This window comes from Macrobrachium rosenbergii, chromosome 48, assembly GCF_040412425.1.
Source record: "Macrobrachium rosenbergii isolate ZJJX-2024 chromosome 48, ASM4041242v1, whole genome shotgun sequence".
NCBI lineage: Eukaryota > Metazoa > Arthropoda > Malacostraca > Decapoda > Palaemonidae > Macrobrachium > Macrobrachium rosenbergii.
Window position 1 is genome coordinate 41,723,002 of NC_089788.1, and position 18,884 is coordinate 41,741,885.

The window sequence follows — 18,884 nt, forward strand, 5'->3', positions numbered from 1 at the left end:
GAGAGAGAGAGAGAGAGAGAGAGAGAGAGAGAGAGTGAGAGATTGTCGTTAGTGAGTGTTACTTTAGTGGTTGTTGGAAGAGGGATGAGGTCATTAGTTTGTTTACGGCGCTGTCTGTCTGTGGAATATATGTGAAGGATTTTTTCGGTTTTAGAGTGAGTCTTGAGTCAGAGCTAGTGCTGGTCTGTCGTCTGGTTTTGGACAGTTTTTTTGTGTGCTGATGCAAAGTTGTTGTTTTCCCTTGTTAGTGTGCTGTTCTTGTTGCTGTATGTTCGTGAGTCGTGTGTTTTTCTGTTTGGGTTTGGTTTGTGTGGTTTTGTGTGCTGTGTTGGCGACCGTGGACGCCTTACTCCATCTTCCAGCAACCGAGGACCAGGGTGAGTGTTGTGTACTGTTTTTTTGTGTTTTGAAATTCCGCCACAGTTCCACAGAGAAATCCGCGAATAGGTGAGGCCGCGAATAGTGAGACTGCGAATATGGGGGATTTACTTCAAATACCAACTGAGGTTTCAATACAATTGCTTGTGTTTCAGTATAGCTAGTGCTCCAGGAATATTTCAGAGAGCTGTAGAGGATCTCTATATGGGTGTGTGTGTTCTTTGACAACATTTTGGTGTCAGGCTCAAATTCTAGTGAGCATGAGGAACATCTATGTGAAGTTCTCAGAAGATTACATCCAACTAGGTATTCTTTTGGGATAGATAAGGTGCAGTATTTAGGTTACACCAATGACTCCACAGGGCTGAAGCCAACACCAGAGAAGTTGGCGGCTATTTTAGGTGCTCCTGAACCTAAGGAGATAACCCAATTGTGTAGTTTCCTGGGAATGTTGAACTTTTACCAGAAGTTTCTTGTACATGGTGCTGTGGTGTTGGAACCCTTGAATGAACTTTTGAGGAAGAATGTTCCCTGGAAGTGGAATGCCAAGCATAGTCAAGCTTTCCAACAGTCTAAGTTTCTATCGCTTGATGCTTGTTTAATCCATTTTGACCCTACTCTACTTATAATTGTTTCTGCTGACAGTTCTAAGTATGGATTGGGTGCAGTTCTATGTCAGAAGAAGGATGGTGAAGAGTTACCAGTTGTTTTTGCATACAGGACTCTAAATAAAGCAGAAAGTAATTATTCTCAAACTGAGAAGGATGCACTGGCATTAGTGTTTGCTGTTAAAACGTTCCATCATTATCTCTGGGGTCATAATTTTTCTCTAATTACAGACCATAAGCCTCTGATAGGTCTATTTAACCCCAACAAACCTATTCCTGAAATGGCATCTGGTAAAATCCAGAGGTGGTCCTTAATGCTACAAGCCTATTCTTTCGAGTTGTATCATCGCTCAGGCAAGTCCTTAGGTACTGCTGATGCACTAAGCAGGTTACCTCTAGCTCAAACTCCTGAGCCTGTGCCAGTGTGCAATGAGTGGATTCAGTTGGTAAATACCCTTGATACAACTCCAGTAACTGCTAAGGAGATTAGTAAGTGGTCTACTAAGGATCCTTTGATTGCTCAAGTTCTACTGTTTCTTGACTGTGGTTGGCCTGAAACAGCTGAGGCTGAACTAAAGGCGTTTTTCAACCGTAAAGATGGGTTGAGTATTCAGCAAGGTTGTCTTCTATGGGGATCTAAAGTAGTTATTCCTTTGCAAGGAAGGGAGAGTATGTTAGGTTCTACTAAAATGAAACAGCTAGCTCGTAGTTATTTTTGGTGGCCAGGTTTAGATAATGACATTGAAGAGTTATCAAAGAGTTGTTCAGTATGTCTTGCTACAACAGTTTCACCTAAGAAAGCGCCTCTGCATCCGTGGGATTGGCCTGAAAAACCTTGGGTGAGGATTCATGTTGATTATGCAGGTCCTGTGAATGGTAATTATTTTCTGGTACTAACTGACGCACATTCTAAGTGGATCGAAGTCTTACCTACAAAAGGACACTAGTTCTTTTGCTACTATTAACCTAAAAAGGTATGTTTTTTCACATTTTGGCCTACCATCAACTTTAGTATCGGACAACAGTCCTAATTTTGTGTCTAGAGAATTTGAACTATTCTTAGGAAAGAATGGAATTCGTTGCATCATGTCTGCACCATATCAGCCTAGTACAAATGGACAGGTTGAGAATACTGTTCAAACTCTAAAGAGTTTTCTAAAACACTGCTCTGGGGAAGACTGGAGATTGAAGTTGGATCAATTCTTATTTCAGTATAGAGAAACACCTCATTCTACTACAGGAGTGTCTCCAGTGGAGTTGATGTTGGCTGGAAGTTATGTACTATCGCCAGCATGAGTTCGTAACCACCCAAGTCTTGGCTCGGGCAAATTTTTTCTGGTAACATTGGCACTCCTCCTCAACCCCTATCGCTTACCTTGTGTCTCCCACTTCACTTTCCTCCCTATTCCTTAGTTATTTATGGTCTCTAGACCTTGATAAAGCATTTTGTGAATACTGTAGTTTATCAATCAATTTAATGAAACTGTATTTACATTGAATTTATATACTTATTTTGCTAATGCAAATGAAGTTTCTTGTTATCCCTTTCCTCCTCCTCCCCATTTCTCTCTCGCTTCTTCAGCCACACCTACTCCCTCGCTCCCCCGTTCAGGTCTCCTCCCGTTCCCCTTTCATATCTCCCCTCCCTCCCTCCCTCCTCCAGGAAACGAAGTTGACAACAATTCTTTCACCTTTTCATTATCATTCTTTACCTAGCCACTGCTTCTAGCTTGTTGTTCTGTTTAGCCATGGAGACTTTCGGTACCAAGATCTCATTAAGAGGACGGATGGTTGGCATGTGAGAGCAAGGTGCATCAATATCGAGCATTGCAAGAGACCTTGGATTGACGAGGAATACTGTAAGGAAGTGGTGTAATAGATGGGAGGAAGAAGGAGATCTACGCGATCATTCTAGATGTGGAGGACCTAGGAAAACTTCTGCTGCAGATGATCAGAGGATCACAGATGAAGCAACGAGAAATCCTCTCACAAATGCAGTTGCAATTCGTTATGCCTTGCACCTTGGTGTATCCAGTTATACAGTGCGAAGGCATCTCCACGAGTCTGGTGTTCATCACCGAAGGCCAGCACTGAAAGGGAAACTCGAGGAACGACACTGTCTTGCTCGCCTGGAATTTGCTCAGCGCTATGCGCAAGAAGGTTTACAGTTTTGGGCCAGAGTGATCTTTTCTGATGAAAAGACATTCGTGTCTAACACCCACAGCCGGCTGCACTGCTGGAGGCCTAATAACACTAGATATAACAGAGAGAATATCTATGAAGAAGCCAGGAGTGGACACGTAACTTGCAACATGTGGGGATGGGTTCACATGTTCGGTATAGGAGAACTGGCAGAGATAGAAGGTCGCTTTACGGCAGAGAAATATATTGAAATTTTGGACGAAGTAATGCTGCCCACTGTCCGTGCCATGGCTATACCTGAAGGACAGATGATATTTATGCATGAGTATCCTTCAGATCTTTATATAAAAATAATTTACCTGATTAACAGCAACAGTGATGTTACTATTACTACTACTACTACCACAACTAATACTACTATTACCAATTATTATTATTGTAATTATCATTATTATTTTTATTATTCATTATTATTATTATTGTTGTTGTTATTAATTATCATTATTATTATCATTTACTATTAGTATTATCATTAATAACTATAATAACTATAACTATAATATAAATATAATAATAACAACAACTATAACAACAATAAATCATCATCATCATCATCATCACCACCGCCATCATCATGCACCTAATATATGTTAGAGGGTAATCTTTTGATGTTATATATCAGGACAACTGCCCAGTTCACACAGCCAGAGTTGTCAGAGAGTGGTTTGAAGACCATCCAACGATTGAAGTCTTAAATTGGCCAGCTCACGGTCCTGATCTCAACCCCATCGAGAACTGCTGGGGAGCTATTGTCAACTCGTGGGAGCAAGGTCAGGAGAGGACATCTCGGCAGCTTTTACAACATACCATGACTGAGTGGGAACTACTTAGAAGGAATACCGATCTCATATACAAACTTGTTGCATCTGTTCCTGACAGGCTGCAGGAGGTGATAACGAAGAATGGGGGTTGGACTCATTATTAATTTGTAAAATTTTATTAAGTCGGTGATATATATTATTATTATTATTATTATTACATTTTTTATAATATCTTGGGTTTCTCTAACCTAGTCCATTTGTCTTTGATCAAATGCAACAGACCTTTGTTGTATGTGTGTGTTTGCGTGTCGGAGAGAGAGAATTGAAATAAATTCTTGCTTCATCAGATTAAATGATTCCTGCAAATAACTGTAATGTCAATCATACATTATCCTATTTGCCTTATCAGAACATGTTTATATATATGTATATGTATATAGGAAACATTGTCTAATATAAATACATCAAGCAGCAAGGATTCATATTCAATGTTGAATCTCTGTGTTGAATCCTCAGGTTTTATATTCAATGTTATACCACTTTCCATCATCGGGTGCAATTATTACTTGACGTGATAAGCAAACTTGATAGGGACAGAACAGATGGGAACCTTGCAGCATAAACCCCTTTTACTATGCAAGAATGAAATATGATGGGCAACTTAATGGCGTTTACTTAACTGAAAACAATCCATGTTTATGAAAGTCTCATTACCGATGTAGTAAATGGTTTGGTGCTTACCCACGTTAGATTAGCATCCCCTGTTTTATATCAGACAATGTCTAAAATGAGAACAGTTATACCTGTGCAGTTATGATGATTTTATTTTACCAAAAAAGTAATAAACATATATAAGAATATCTTCGGTTATGGTAAAAAGTGGTAATAAGCTTTAATTACGGAATGGTTGATTACCAATAGTTGAAATTACTCTAATCTTGGCTAAAGTTTTCTAATATGACCAATGCTCATATTTTATCAGAATGGGAATTATCAGTATATTGACAAAAATTAAACACCCACAGACAAAATGGGTGTGTGGGGGTAATGGGTTTGGATCTGTAATTTTCTACTTTCTTCTATCACCATTTGCTCTGGGCGAGGGAGGGAAGGAGGGGGAGCGGGGAAGGAGACCTGAACGGGGGAGCGAGGGAGTAGGCGTGGCTGAAGAAGCGATAGAGAAAAGGGGAGGAGGAGGAAAGGGACAACAAGAAACTTCATTAGCATGAGCAAAATAAATATATAAATTCAATGTAAATAGAGTTTCATTAAATTGATGGATAAACTACAGTATTCACAAAATGCTTTATCAAGGTATAGAGACCGTAAATAACTAATGATAGGGAGGAAAGTGAAGTGGGAGACGCAAGGTAAGCGATAGGGGTTGAGAAGGAGTTCCAATGTTACCAGAAAAAATTTGCCCGAGCCAAAACTTGGGTGGTTAAGAATTCTTGCTGGCGATAGTACAGTACTAGATCTGATCCATCCTGATAAATGTGTAAAACAGACTGTGTTGTTTAAGCAAAAGGCACAAAAGTCAAATTATGATGCTACTATTCCTTGAGGGCTACAGCTACAGCCTGAGTCACCTGTCATGGTGAGAAACTTCAACCATTTCTAAGGATAATTGGATTCTAGCAAAGGTTTTGAAGCAGATGGGTCCTGTGTCATATAAATGTGAGTTGCCAGGAGGTAGCATGGTAAGACGTCACCAGGGTCAGATATTGATGAGGTCAACTAACCCTATTCTGACCACACCAATGAAGACTAATTCACCTATTAGTGACAGCTTGTCTACTCACTTACCTAAAGGGAATGAAAGAATAAGGGAGCTCTGAGGGACCCTATATCTGAAGCTCCAGTCAAACAGGCTACTCCTGTACGCCATTCTTCTAGAGTGGTCAAGCCTCCTGATCAGCTTGATTTGTAGGAGGGAGGGTGTAATGGAGTAGTATGTGATTGTATATATATGTATAAATAATAAAGAAGTAATAAAGAAGCATCTTCCAGTTTCCTTCCTATTTTATATAAGCATTACCTAATTGTAGTGGGTAGTGTTATTCTAGAAGGTGCTATATAGATAGCATAGCAACCACGTGTGTGATGCCATGTTGCAGAGTACTTGGCTATATGTTGCTTTAGGCAATTCTCCTAAATTATCCTTATTCTAGCGCCTATCCTATAATGCCATACTAACCAATCCTTTTCCCATTCTCGTGCCTACTTTAAAGTAATATTAAAGATCAGTGTCAGTGTAATCTAGCAAGTCTGTACTATATACATTCATTAGTCTATAATGTTATATTATGTTAGCCTATGTACACTCGGCAAGAAAAGTGAGGATACAGTTTTCATTAGATTTTGTTCATCGAATTTTAATTTTTTTCTTACAGAAAACACATAATCTCGGTAAATTTACTCTATAATATGAAAATACAATGCAAATTATATCATATATATCAAATCTGCAAAACAAAAACGTTCAGATACTTAAAACCACCATGGATGTCCGAAGTAATCAGAATTTCTCAGATGGCTTCGTTCATAGAGATCTAAAAGATAGCGTGTGGATATCTCGGTGTAGTACTGTTTATCAGAATGGCAGTATTTACTCGTTTTCCATTATGAACAGGCTTGTTATTGCATCATCATACGAGGTAATGATAATTTATTTAATTTTTACACATTCATATTTATATTTCACAGTGTTAAAGATCAGCTGGAATTAATGGCAGTAAATGATGTGACAGCTTGGGTAGGTTGACCAAATCTATTTAAATCCCCAAGAGCGTTCTCTATGATGTGCAGAGTAGTGGGAAAACACAAGTAACTGGATGTTTCTCTCTCTCTCTCTCTCTCTCTCCATTGCTAAAACATACTATACAAATATAGTATCGCTCTCTCTCTAAAAGAAAAAAATAATAAAACGAGTAGCTCTACATATAGGCCTAGGCTTGCACAACAGCAACTCTGTCTCTCTCTCTCTCTCCATTGCTAAAACATACTATACAAGTATAGTATCACTCAATCTCTAAATGAAAAAAAAATAATGAAATGAGTAGCTCTACACATAAGCCTAGGCTTACACAACAGCAACTCTCTCTCTCTCTCTCTCTCTCTCTCATCATAACAATGCATTCGTTCCTTTATTGTTCCCCATGTTTTTTGTTGAACATTGCTCAATTTTAACTCATGATTTCATTATGGAAGATCGCGTTTCCGATTACGCAAGCATTCCGTTCATTGTGGTGTCATAAATTCATTTGTGTAAGGTAAGTTGGTAGGTTACGTCGAAAAAAGGGATTTTGACAAAGGAAAAATCTATTTCTGAGGAAGGCCCCGTGTCACCCGGTGACAAAGGAAAAATCTATTTCTGAGGAAGGCCCCGTGTCACCCGGTGACAAAGGAAAAATCTATTTCTGAGGAAGGCCCCGTGTCACCCGGTGAAATTCCATACTATCACGAATTTCTAGGTATAAATTGCTAGATATACCAGAGAAAAAGAGCTTTCAGGAATGCTGGGGTTACTACCCCCAGATCGAGCGTCTTCCCTAAGGAAGACGTCGGTATAACCAAGGGTGAGTGAAAGGATCACAACCACAGAGCTACACTAGATAGACATCCCTATGTCAAAACCCCTGGAAGAGAGCGGTGAGCCGTTACAGCCCCCACGCACAGGCGTCCGCCAGACCGGTGACACCAGCGCCATCTACTTCATTCCAGACTAGCACCACCCCCAGGCTTGGCATGTGCAAGTAGGCGGGGAGAGGAAGCCACTTCTGGGAGGGTCACTGGGTGACACAGGGCCTTCCTCAGAAATAGATTTTTCCTTTGTCAAAATCCCTTTTCTGAGTCCAGCCCCGTGTCAGCCGGTGAAATAGTGATAGAGAATCATGCCAAGACTGCAAACTACAAGGAAACAAAAGGTGATCTGAAGAAAAACACAAGCTATGGAAATGGATTTAATGAGGATATCTCTCACATGAAAAAATGAAAATTAACATGAAAATACAGTAATACGACCTTAAAAATAGAGTACAAAGTCAATACACCAAACAATATGGCAGGTAAAATACATCAAAAATACTTAAGACTATAAGGCAAAATACATTCAAAAATACTTAAGATTAAGAGGAGTAAATATGAACTTATAACTAAACATAAGAGACACATCTACAACACGAGAAAATATATGGGGTACATGGAGCAAAATAAAAACAGCCCAGTACCCCTAAGACAATCCAAAATTACAGCATGTCAAAATACAGTCCTCAAAATATAATAAAAAGACAATAATAATATCAATATGAGGAGCAAGGCAGTGAGGCATGATCATCCAGAAGGGCAGGCAGAGAAGTAAATGAGGCAGGCGGGCGGGGGTAGGGGAAGGATAAAGGATAATGGGTAATTAAGGTGGGGAAATGACACTCCCCACAGCCACTGTAGAAAATTTCAGGGCTTCGAGTGATTTTAAATAATGGCGTTTAAACACTAGAGGTGATTTCCAACCCGTATATTTGGTAAGTTCTGAAAAATCCATATTATGAAAGTAATTAGTGGAAGTAGCTACTGCACGAATATCATGAACCTTAGGAACTGAATCTGGGTTAGCTTGTTTAATGAAATACAGAATTTGTTGCCTTATTGCATTTAACGAAAGAGTTCCACCTTTCTCCTGATAAAGAGGACCCGACTTACACTGAGGAGTTCTTAAAAGGTAAGACTTTAAGGTATAAACTGGGCATAAGGACTGGTCCTGTGGAAGGGGCACCACCTTCCAAGGAGACCACCTGTCTTGAGGGTCCTCATTTTTAGCTAAAAATCTATGATCAGGAGAAAGGAGGGCTTCTCCGGACGGGAGGAAACTAACAAAATCATCACCTCTAGAGAGAGCCGACAGCTCTGAAATTCTGGCACCTGAAGCCAAGCTAATCAGAAATAAAGTTTTCCTTAACAGATCTAAATAAGTGCATTGAGAGTTGTCAATCTCGGATGCTAACTTAACACATCATTGAGGAACCACGTAACAGAATGTGGGCGTGATACGGGTCTCAGACGAGCGCATGCTCTAGGAATAGATGAAAAGTAAGAATCTGTAAGGTCAATTTTAAAACCATATAAGAATACCTTCTTCAGGGCTGACTTAGCTGTGGTAATAGTGGCCGGGGCAAGGCCTTTTTCAAACAATGATCTAAAGAAGGTGACTGCTAGGTTAGTAGTCATGGTTTGGGCTTCAGATGTCTTCAAAAAGGAGGCCAATTTCTTGACTGCTGAGTCATATTGTCTGAGAGTAGAATCTCTCTTGTCTGATTCTAAAAACAGAGTGTTAACGGGTCAATGTTTGCTCCCCCTTTGAGCTGCGAAATTTATAAAGTCCATAAAACTAGGGCATTCTGAATTCTTGAGGAAGCTGACACAGTCTTGGTTTGTACTGTTTGGGTCAGTTTGGGATTGGGAATCCGAAGACTCCGCAACCCAAGTTCCTGAAGAAGAGGGAACCAATTGCTCTTCGGCCAGTACGGGGCTACCAGGGCTGGTTGACCTTTGAATGACCTGAGTTTGTGCAGTACTTTCAACAGCAAATTTATTGGGGGAAATAGATAAATCTTCTCCCAATTGTTCCAGTCTATGGTCATTGCGTCCGTGGCATACGCCTGAGGATCCAGGTTCGGGGCCACATACCAGGGAAGCTTGAAGTTGCTCTCCGTCGCGAACAGATCCACTTGGAGACCCGGAACCCGCGGCAAATCCAATTGAAAGACTCTCCGTCCAGAGACCACTCCGTCTCCAACGGAGTGGTCCTGGACAGGAAATCGCCACCACGTTCCGCACCCCGCTTGGTGGGTGGCTGACAGATGCCAGCTGTGCTTGTTCGCCAGGGAGAAAATAGCTACCATAACCTGGTTTACTCGACCTGATTTGGAGCCGCCCCTGTTGATGCAATGAACTACCACGGCGCTGTCAACACCAGTCTGATATGAATCCGGCTGGGGGCGGATTTTCTTTAAGGTTAGAAATACCGCCATAGCTTCCAAGGTGTTTATATGGAACCGTTGAAACATTGTAGACCACGTTCCTTGTACTTTTTGTTTTGGCGAATACCCTCCCCAGCCGCTTAATGAGGCGTCCGTGTGAACTACCAGCGCCAGAGGAGGGAACTGAAGCGGAACTGTTTTGGACAGGCCGCTGACTGGACCAAGGCCGCAGTCTCGCCTTTAAAGTCCGGGGATGGAGGAGACCTTGTCTCTGAGCCTGACATTGGCTCGACTCCGCCACACTCTGTTTATGTCTTTTAGTTTTGCTTTTAAGAGCAGGTCCGTCACTGAGGCAAATTGAAGGGAACCGAGGATTCTTTCTTGGGCCCGGCGGGATGCTGCTTTGTCTCTCAGGAATTTCCTGGTAAGGGAGGCTATCTCCTTCCGCTTGGGAGGCGGGAGGGATAACATGTACGAGGACAGATCCCACTGGAGACCCAGCCACTGAAACCGGGACTCCGGAGTCAGGCGGGACTTCTCTCTGTTCAGTTGAAAACCTAACGACTCCAGGAAGTTGATGACCATGGCCGTGGCCTTCTGGCATTCTAGAACTGTTGGTGCCCAAATTATCCAATCGTCTAGGTACGCTGCTAGGGATATCCCTTGGGACCGGAGTTGCTGAACTACCGTGTCCGCCAGTTTTGTAAATATCCTGGGTGCAATATTTAGACCGAAAGGCATGACCCTGAAGGAGTAGGCTTGATTCGAGTCTGAAACCCAGGAACGGAGAGAAGCTCCGCGCAACCGGGACGTGATAGTAAGCGTCTGAAAGATCGATAGAGGTGGTGGCGGCTCCACGCAGAAGTAGAGTCGGACCTGTGCTACCGTAAGCATGCGAAATTTGTCGCATTTTATGTAATGATTTAGACGCCGACAGATCCAGAATCACTCTTTGCTGATCGGAGTCTTTCTTGGGAACAGTGAACAACCTGCCTTGAAACTTTAGGTGCCTTACTTTCTTTATTGCTCGCTTGTTGAGCAGTGCCGCCACATAATCCTGTAGGACTCTTGAGGGTGGCTGGTAAAACCTGATCAGAGGAGGGGGGTCCTTGGTCCAGCTCCATCCTAGATCTTTGGACACAATGCTGTGTGCCCAAGGGCTGAAGGACCACTGGTCTCTGAACCAGTAAAGGTGACCACCTACCTGACTGTTCTCAGTGGGAGGAAGCGGGTTTGTTTTCTCTACCACGTCCAGGTTTACCTCTTGGGGTGGTGTTGGACTTGCCTCTGTAAGGGGCCCGACCTCTTCCCCCCCTTGCACTCCTATTAAGGCCGTGAAAGAACCCACGGCCTTCATAGGTAGGATTGTACGCCGGTGAGGCAACGTACGAGGGTGCAGCAAGGGAATGGGCTGGTTGGACCAGCACGTATTGTTGGGGATGAGCTTTAGAGGTGGAGGGCTGCGCGACTGCTGAGACCGGGACAGCTTGAACTACCGTCTGATGATGAGGCCTCTTGTGTCTCCTGAACCGCTTACCACTCTTAGTCTGGGGGCCGCCAGATTCTGGGGTCTTATGCTTATAAGCTGAGATACCCCAGCAAGAGCGAAGACTCTGGTTAGCTCTAGTAGCCTCCCTGAGCACACTGGCTACCTCTTCTTCTGGGAAGAGGTTAGGGCCCCAGATAGAGCTCTTCATGAGCTTGTTAGGCTCATGACGTATGGTGGCTTCAGCAAAGATGAATTTTCTGCATTCAAGCTTAGCCATCATGAAGTCAAAAAGGTCTGTCTGAAACCCTGCTAACAGGGATTTAGCCAGAACCTGAAAGAAGGGCTCATCTGCACAGGAGACGGCAGTCGCTTCTGTGAGGCAGAAGGAGTTCAAGGACATGGCTAGCCTAGTCCGGGCCTCAAATTCAGTCTTCAGCAGGGCTTCCGGGAGCTTAGGAAGCTGCTCGCTGAATTGGGTCGACGCACAGTAAGCGTCCAGCTTTCCCACAGTAAAGGTGGACGGGGCGTCACTCCAGAACTCCTCACCCCCTGGGAATACCAGGGATGTGGAGTCTGTCTCCCTTAGTTGAGGCAAGGGGTTACTGTCAAAGCATGCTCGAACCGTAGCCAGAGCCACTTTGTTTAAGCATGGAGTCGGCAACTTATCACCCAGGGCGAACATGGTATAGTTGCCCTTGAAAGGTGTAAGCTTTGTGTTGTCTGCCTGGCACTCCGTAAGAGTGCGCAGGAGAGCCGACTGAGCTTGGTCCCTAGGGAAGATCACTGTCTCTCTAGGGACCTTGTCTGAGCGTACCCAGGCTTCCTCCGTCAGCCTAACGAAGCCTGGGTAAGGGGGCAGGAGATCGGGAGGAAAGAACTCAAGTTCCTCTAACCGTCTCGTGCCAAGACCTTCAACAGTCAGAGTACCCTCGTGCTGAATGGCACGAAGGGCAAAACGCCAAGGGTTCCCGACATCGAAAGGAGGGAGATCAGCCGTGTCAGGGATAGCATACTGCGGTTCAACTCCGCCAGGGCGAGCCATTCCCGCCAGTATGTTATCATGGCTGGTAAGTTTCTCGGAAATTTTAGAGAACTTAGACTTGACCTCCGCCGAGAACCTCTCGAACAACGAGTTTGCAAACGCCTCGGGTCAAAGGCAGGCTGGCGAGGAGGGCTTGGTTTTGATGCCCTCTTACTCGCGCCTTTGCCGGAGGTTCCAGGTTTGCTCCCGGAGGCTACAGGCACGGGACCTTAGCCTTCGACGGGGAAAGGCGATGCTTTCCTGGAAGACGAGGACTTAAAGCCCTTCGCCTTCCATGAAGTCTTCAGCTTCAACTTAGGGACAGCTGATGGAGCCCTGTCACCCAAGGTGGAAGACTTGACAAAACCTGAAAATGAAGACACAGAGGAAGATGGGGAATCAAAAAGGGCGCCCGCCCCCGCAACCTCACTTACCTCGCTACCTACCACCTGGTCCGGCTCTGTGTTCATCGGTTCCAGGTCCAAGTCTAACGCGGCGACATCCTCCGACACCTCCGCATACAGGATGTCCTCTTGGGGTGGCTGGGTCGCATCCCGGATCTGCTGTATGATGGGGTTAGCCAACTCCTCTGGAACCGCAGCAGCCACCCGGGCGCCGGGGTAAAGCAGGTCCCGCAACTTCGCGTCGAGGACATAAGGCTTCCCCGACGGAACGTTTCTTCTGAACCCAGCCACCCAGGCGCGGAGAGACTCGAGGGGAGTCTTCTTGGAGGACTCGTCCGCCTGTAAGAGAACGGACAATTAGAGTTGAACGGAAAAATAAGCCCGAAAACCATATAAGCACTACACAGATATGAGGAACGTAAGAAATGAGAAGCTATATCTCACCGACTCGTCCTGGATGCCAGCGCACAGAGCGAAGCAAACCTCACAGCCGTCGGGGTGCCAAACAATGAGATCATCCAACCGGACCGCACAGCCAGCGTGGGTCCGGCACACCACGTGCCCATACGGTTGCTGGAGAGAAGCGGTGCACCCCGGCTCCTCACAACGAACAGTATGTAAGTGTAAAAAAGTACATGAACCTACCACTCTAAGCAACCTAAAGCTGGAAGGCCAGGGTATTTCCGCTTACCACCGGAATGCTCCGGTGGAGAAAACCCTCGTCAGAGACAAGACCACCAAGCCATAACTTAAACAGAGTGGAAGGCAAGATACTCCCGGTCACCGGAATACTCCGGCGGAACGGAAAGTTCGAGACAACAGGGACCCACCACAAGGGCTGCCAGCAAAAAAGACGGCGGAACCCCAGGGTGGAGCACCGGACTCAATAAACACATAAAATAAGTATAGTGGCGGAGTGAGAAAACCACTCCGCCAGATAATATAAATATATATAAGATACAAGTGATGGTAAAAATGAGAAAATCAACTCCGGAGACCGGAGGTATCCCTCTCTCTCTCTCTCATTCACTCCCCCTCTCTCGGACCTCCCCGCCAGGGAAACAAAGGTGGATGAGGTGCCCGTCATGAAAGGCCAAGTATAATATAAGCTGGAGCAGGCATCAACAACCCAACCAAAGCAACCCGATGGAGAGTGGGCAAGATCAAGGAAAGAATGTTCGAAACCCGCTCGATCTTGGAGAGTGGTAAACGAAACATCAAAACAAACACAGCGCTGCCGGGGACTAGTTCTGGGAGGGAACGAATCTCTCCACCAGAGGAAGTCCCCAACTCGGAGAAAACGCCATCTAGCGTCACCCGCACGAGAAAAGGCAAGAGCTGGCCTGAGATGAGGGGGGGGGAGGGTGGTGGGGTAGGGAAGAGGAGTAGGCTAAGAAGAGTGAAAACAGGAGACAAGGGAAAGTAATTCACCCGCTCGACTGCAAGCACACGCCACGCCAAGAAACATAATATGAGCTTGGCAGGACAAGCCTACTCCTGAGGGAAGGGATGCGACCAAGAACTCAACGCCCGACTCCTGACTAGGCAAAGCCTAGGTGAACACCCGTGCTTAGGCATAGCCTAGGCTAACGGAAAGGAATAAGGGAAGGGTGGAGGAAGGAATAACAGGGAGAGAAATTCTGTGCCGAGAACCAACCAGGACCGAAAAGGAGGGGGCAAAAAAGGCAAATAGCCTAGAGGAGGCACACCCAATGAACTCTACTCCTTCGAAAAGAAGGGGGAGAACAAAGGGGCTCACTCTGCCACCCTAAAACCGGCCATGGAAGAAACAGCAACAAAACTCCCTCAACCCGATGATCCGCCCCACACCTAACCTATGAGGAGGGCGAGAGGACAAGGAAGCAATACGAGCCTAACATGATAGGCAAGGGAGAAAAACCCACACACAATATAAAATAAAAACCATCACAATAAACACAATATACATAAAAATTATTTCTAAGAAAATAATGTGCTCATGCGAGGTGCGTAGCCTAACTCCGAGGAGCGGCCAGACCTAGAGCTGACGCTACCCCGAAGAGGCAACAAAATATATATAGCACCAACACAAAATATAATAATAATAATAGTAAATAAGTAAGACCAACTAGGAACTCATCCTGGAGGGGAGACCTAAGCGAGGAATGACGGGAACCCTATAGGGGGGACTCGTTATGGGGGTCATTAAAAATAAAACAAAACCCCAATAAAACCACCGTAGGAAACACCACCAGGAAGAGATCCGGGGGGAAAAGATAAGTAATATAACGACAAGGAGACAACCCCGACAGAAAAGACTGAAGGGGCAGCCTCACGGTCGGCATGGCTGGCTAGGGGACGCCGTGGCGTCATAACAACAATCTCATAATTGTGAAATATGGACAGATGCAGCCAAACTTATCGAAAAAACCCCACAATAAGATGGTACTTAACTTAGAGATGGTGAAACTGCTAGAAGACATGGCGAAAAGCAGGAAAACACCCAAAAAAGCACAAGCACAAAATTCTCAGTGAAGATAGTCACGTGCTAGAAAATGGAATGAAGTAGATGGTGCTGGTGTTGCCGGTCTGGCGGACGCCTGTGCGTGGGGGCTGTAACGGCTCACCGCTCTCTTCCGGGGGTTTTGACATAGGGATGTCTATCGAGTGTAGCTCTGTGGTTGTGATCCTTTCAATCACCCTTGGTTATACCGACGTCTTCCTTAGGGAAGACGCTCGATCTGGGGGGTAGTAACCCCAGCATTCCTGAAAGCTCTTTTTCTCTGGTATATCTAGCAATTTATACCTAGAAATTCGTGATAGTATGGAATTTCACCGGCTGACACGGGGCTGGACTCAGAAATGTTTATTTTGCTCAGAACTGTTGCTGCAAATTACAACTTCAATGAATACTGTAAAGCTTACTACTGCATTTAAGTATCAATGATTCCAGAACCGTAGAATATGATTGAAAGTTATAGGAGGTCAAGCAAAAAGCAAATACATTAAGACTGAAGCTCCTCCCCCTTCTAAAGTTGCCAGATGTCGCATTAATTAGCAATATATGTCCGAAGATTAAAAAAAAATGTATCCTCACCTTCCTTGCCGAGTGTTGCTGTCCAAGGAGGGCCGCAGACTAACCACCCAGGGAAGAGTGTCCTAACTAAGTTATGATATATCCCTAGCCTATTGTACCACAAAGTGATCAACAGTATCAATATAACCTAAATATCCTCGTAAGTTTTAAGTACTGCCTGTCGGCCAAGCCATTACAATGTTATTTTTATTGATCCTAGAATACTGCTCATATGTAATCCTAGGCCTATTTGCTCTTTCTTTGCCTAGTATAGGGTATTACCTAATCCAGATTTTTATGGATCACACTTAAATATATAGGCTATATAAAACCAGCAACTTACTAATAAGTAAACTCATAGTTAGGCTACTACTTTTGTCTGTCCTAGGTTGTTGTTTGTATCCAATTCTAAGTTGTTTGGTTACCTATATAAAACAGTAACCCAATAATGTGTAATCTTATAGCTAGGCTATCACTTACTCTAATCTAGGATACTGCCTAATCCGGATTATTTAATTCACACTTAAGGGTATGGGTTATGTACAACACAATTGCCTTAGTATGTAGTCTTACAGCTAGACTACCATCTCATGCAGCACAGGTTACTATTTTCATCTAGTCCTAGACTACATGGTCTAGGCTAATGATTTAGTCCAATAATGGGATGTTTTGTAAAAGTTTATCACTTAAGTTAATAATTGGTACTGCCTAGTCTTGAATTATTTTAGTTCACGTGTAAGTATACAGGCTATATAAAGGGAAAAATTCTGTAGCCTGTTTATCAAATCCTAGTATCCTTGGTGTAGTTTAGGATGCTGCCTAAGACCATAAAAGTATATGTCTTTAAAGGTTCTTATTTACCTTAATTTAGGTTACTACCTAATCCAGGTTATTTAAATCACCTTTAGGATATGTAATCCTAGGTTATAGGCTACAGACAACATCTACTATAGTCTAAGCTATTGTAGACATCATTATCTGAAAGGATTATCTGAATTAATAATAAACTGTGGAACATTTCTCTAGTTAAAACTTCAAATTTATTCGCTTTTCACAAATAGCAAAGAGATCGTGAGAGAGCACCGACCATGTGCTTGTAAAACAAAGCCTGGTTCCAGGTTTCCATACACAAACACCTGTTCCACAGTTTAAACTAACGCTTTTTAACGGGAGCTTAAAAATAAGCTCTTAACTTTCAAGTTTAGATGTTTCCGTGATCCTCACTGATGAAAAGCTCGAGGAACAATGTGATTTTTGTGAGGAGCACTAGCTTGACATCCAGACTTTATGCTGACCAAAGAGATAATGGCTCCTGGTCTTTTATCTGCCCGGTCAAAAACAAGATGACGGACGTATATGCTCAATAGTCACTTCTTACAGGTTTTGACATAGGAAAACTGGGTTCATCTTCGCTGAAGATAAGGAAAAATGCCCTCATCTAGATAAGGAAAAATGCCCTCTTATCTGAGTCCATTATACTCTATCATGTGTGTCACAGTGTTTTCATTACAACACAATATCTGTCTACACGACTAGGCTAAAAGATATTTCTTTGATATTAGTTTGGCTGCCATGGAGCGCTGGTACGCCACGGAGGGGTAACTCCTTGAGGATGAAACAATTGACTAAACTATCAAAAAGAAGTTATATCAGGAACAAATGTAATACCCTTCTTGAAAAACGTGCATTTATATTTCATAATTCTGACTTCTTCAGAAATGCAACGCACAATATCTACAAGATGTACAATTTATTTATTAACAAACTGGCTATCACATCTTCATAGGTCACTAAGCACAAGATACAAAGACTGCAGATTGGACAGCAAACAACCTAAATGAGATAGCAACTAATGTGAGAGACCCAAGTTTTTACTGTGATTCACAACAACAAAAACAACAGCAAGACTTCTGACAGAAAATGTGAGAATCACAATAAATACAAAAGAGGCAGAGAAATGACTTGACATAAACACCTCAGAAAAAGGGAAACAACAACAACAAAAATAGGAAGAGCATGAGAACTTCATGTGTACTACCTACCTAAGACAACCCAGCTTTAAAGCTTTTTACCACACCTGAGGCAATATTTCACTCACTAGGATAACAGGATCTTTTTATAAATATCTAACTGGGTACCTGCTTAAAACTGTAAAACATTGGGGTATATATGGCAACAATATGTAGTTGTATAAACACTCAAGGTAAAAATATTTACTGTATTACAGTTGTTTTCATAACATATATATTTAATTTCTGAGTAAAAAAGTACAGAAAATAAAGAGCAGTTGTTACAAAAAAGTCACTTACTTTATTGAGGACAGGTTTGGTGGATAAAACATTGTAAATGAGTTCCAAGGAGGCATTTTTTTGACCTTCAGCATTGATGCAGTGTATTGCAGGTGTTCTACGGTCGTCAAAGAAAGGGGGAGATTTCCACTGATCATAATTTGTTTCTACCAGATACCAGCTACCAGAGTCAGACTCTTTCGACCATAAGTCTACAGTACGAAATTCATCGCGCCAACGGGTGATAATACTTCCCTGAAATGGGGATAAATTCTGTAGTTAATAAAATGCAATTATGGGAAAAATTCTACAATCATGTCATACAATTTTTTTAATACTTGAAACATGACAAATTTATTAATTTGTATTTTTCATAGCTAACAAACCTGCAGTCTTAACTTACGGATGATTCTTCTAGTGCCAGCTGGAAACCGGTAAAAATAACAAACAAGGAATTGGTGGCAACAAGGTAGGCTGATAGGCCTAGGTGGCAAGCGTCAAGTTCCTTCTCACATGTATTGAAGGAATGATGCCTCAGTGTCTTCCATCCCAGGAAACTTGATTGAGGGGTGGCTAGAGGTGGGCCATATAAGTTAAGACCACAAGTTTGTTAGCTATGAAAAATACAAACTGATTAATAAATTTGTCTTTTGTTCACATGCAGAACAAACCTGGGTCTTAACTTATGGACAGAATCACTTTT

The 18,884-nt window shown here is 43.2% G+C and overlaps 1 protein-coding gene across 2 annotated transcripts in view; it reads right to left on the reverse strand.

Moving 5' to 3' along the window:
- LOC136831361 (acid ceramidase-like) overlaps nt 1-18,884 on the reverse strand; it is a 265,053-nt gene that overhangs the window by 20,372 nt on the left and 225,797 nt on the right. For both annotated transcript variants that reach the window (XM_067091683.1, XM_067091684.1), the window contains one exon: nt 18,203-18,436. In XM_067091683.1, coding sequence (XP_066947784.1) covers nt 18,203-18,436 — 234 coding nt within the window. The remainder of the gene's footprint in view (nt 1-18,202; nt 18,437-18,884) is intronic.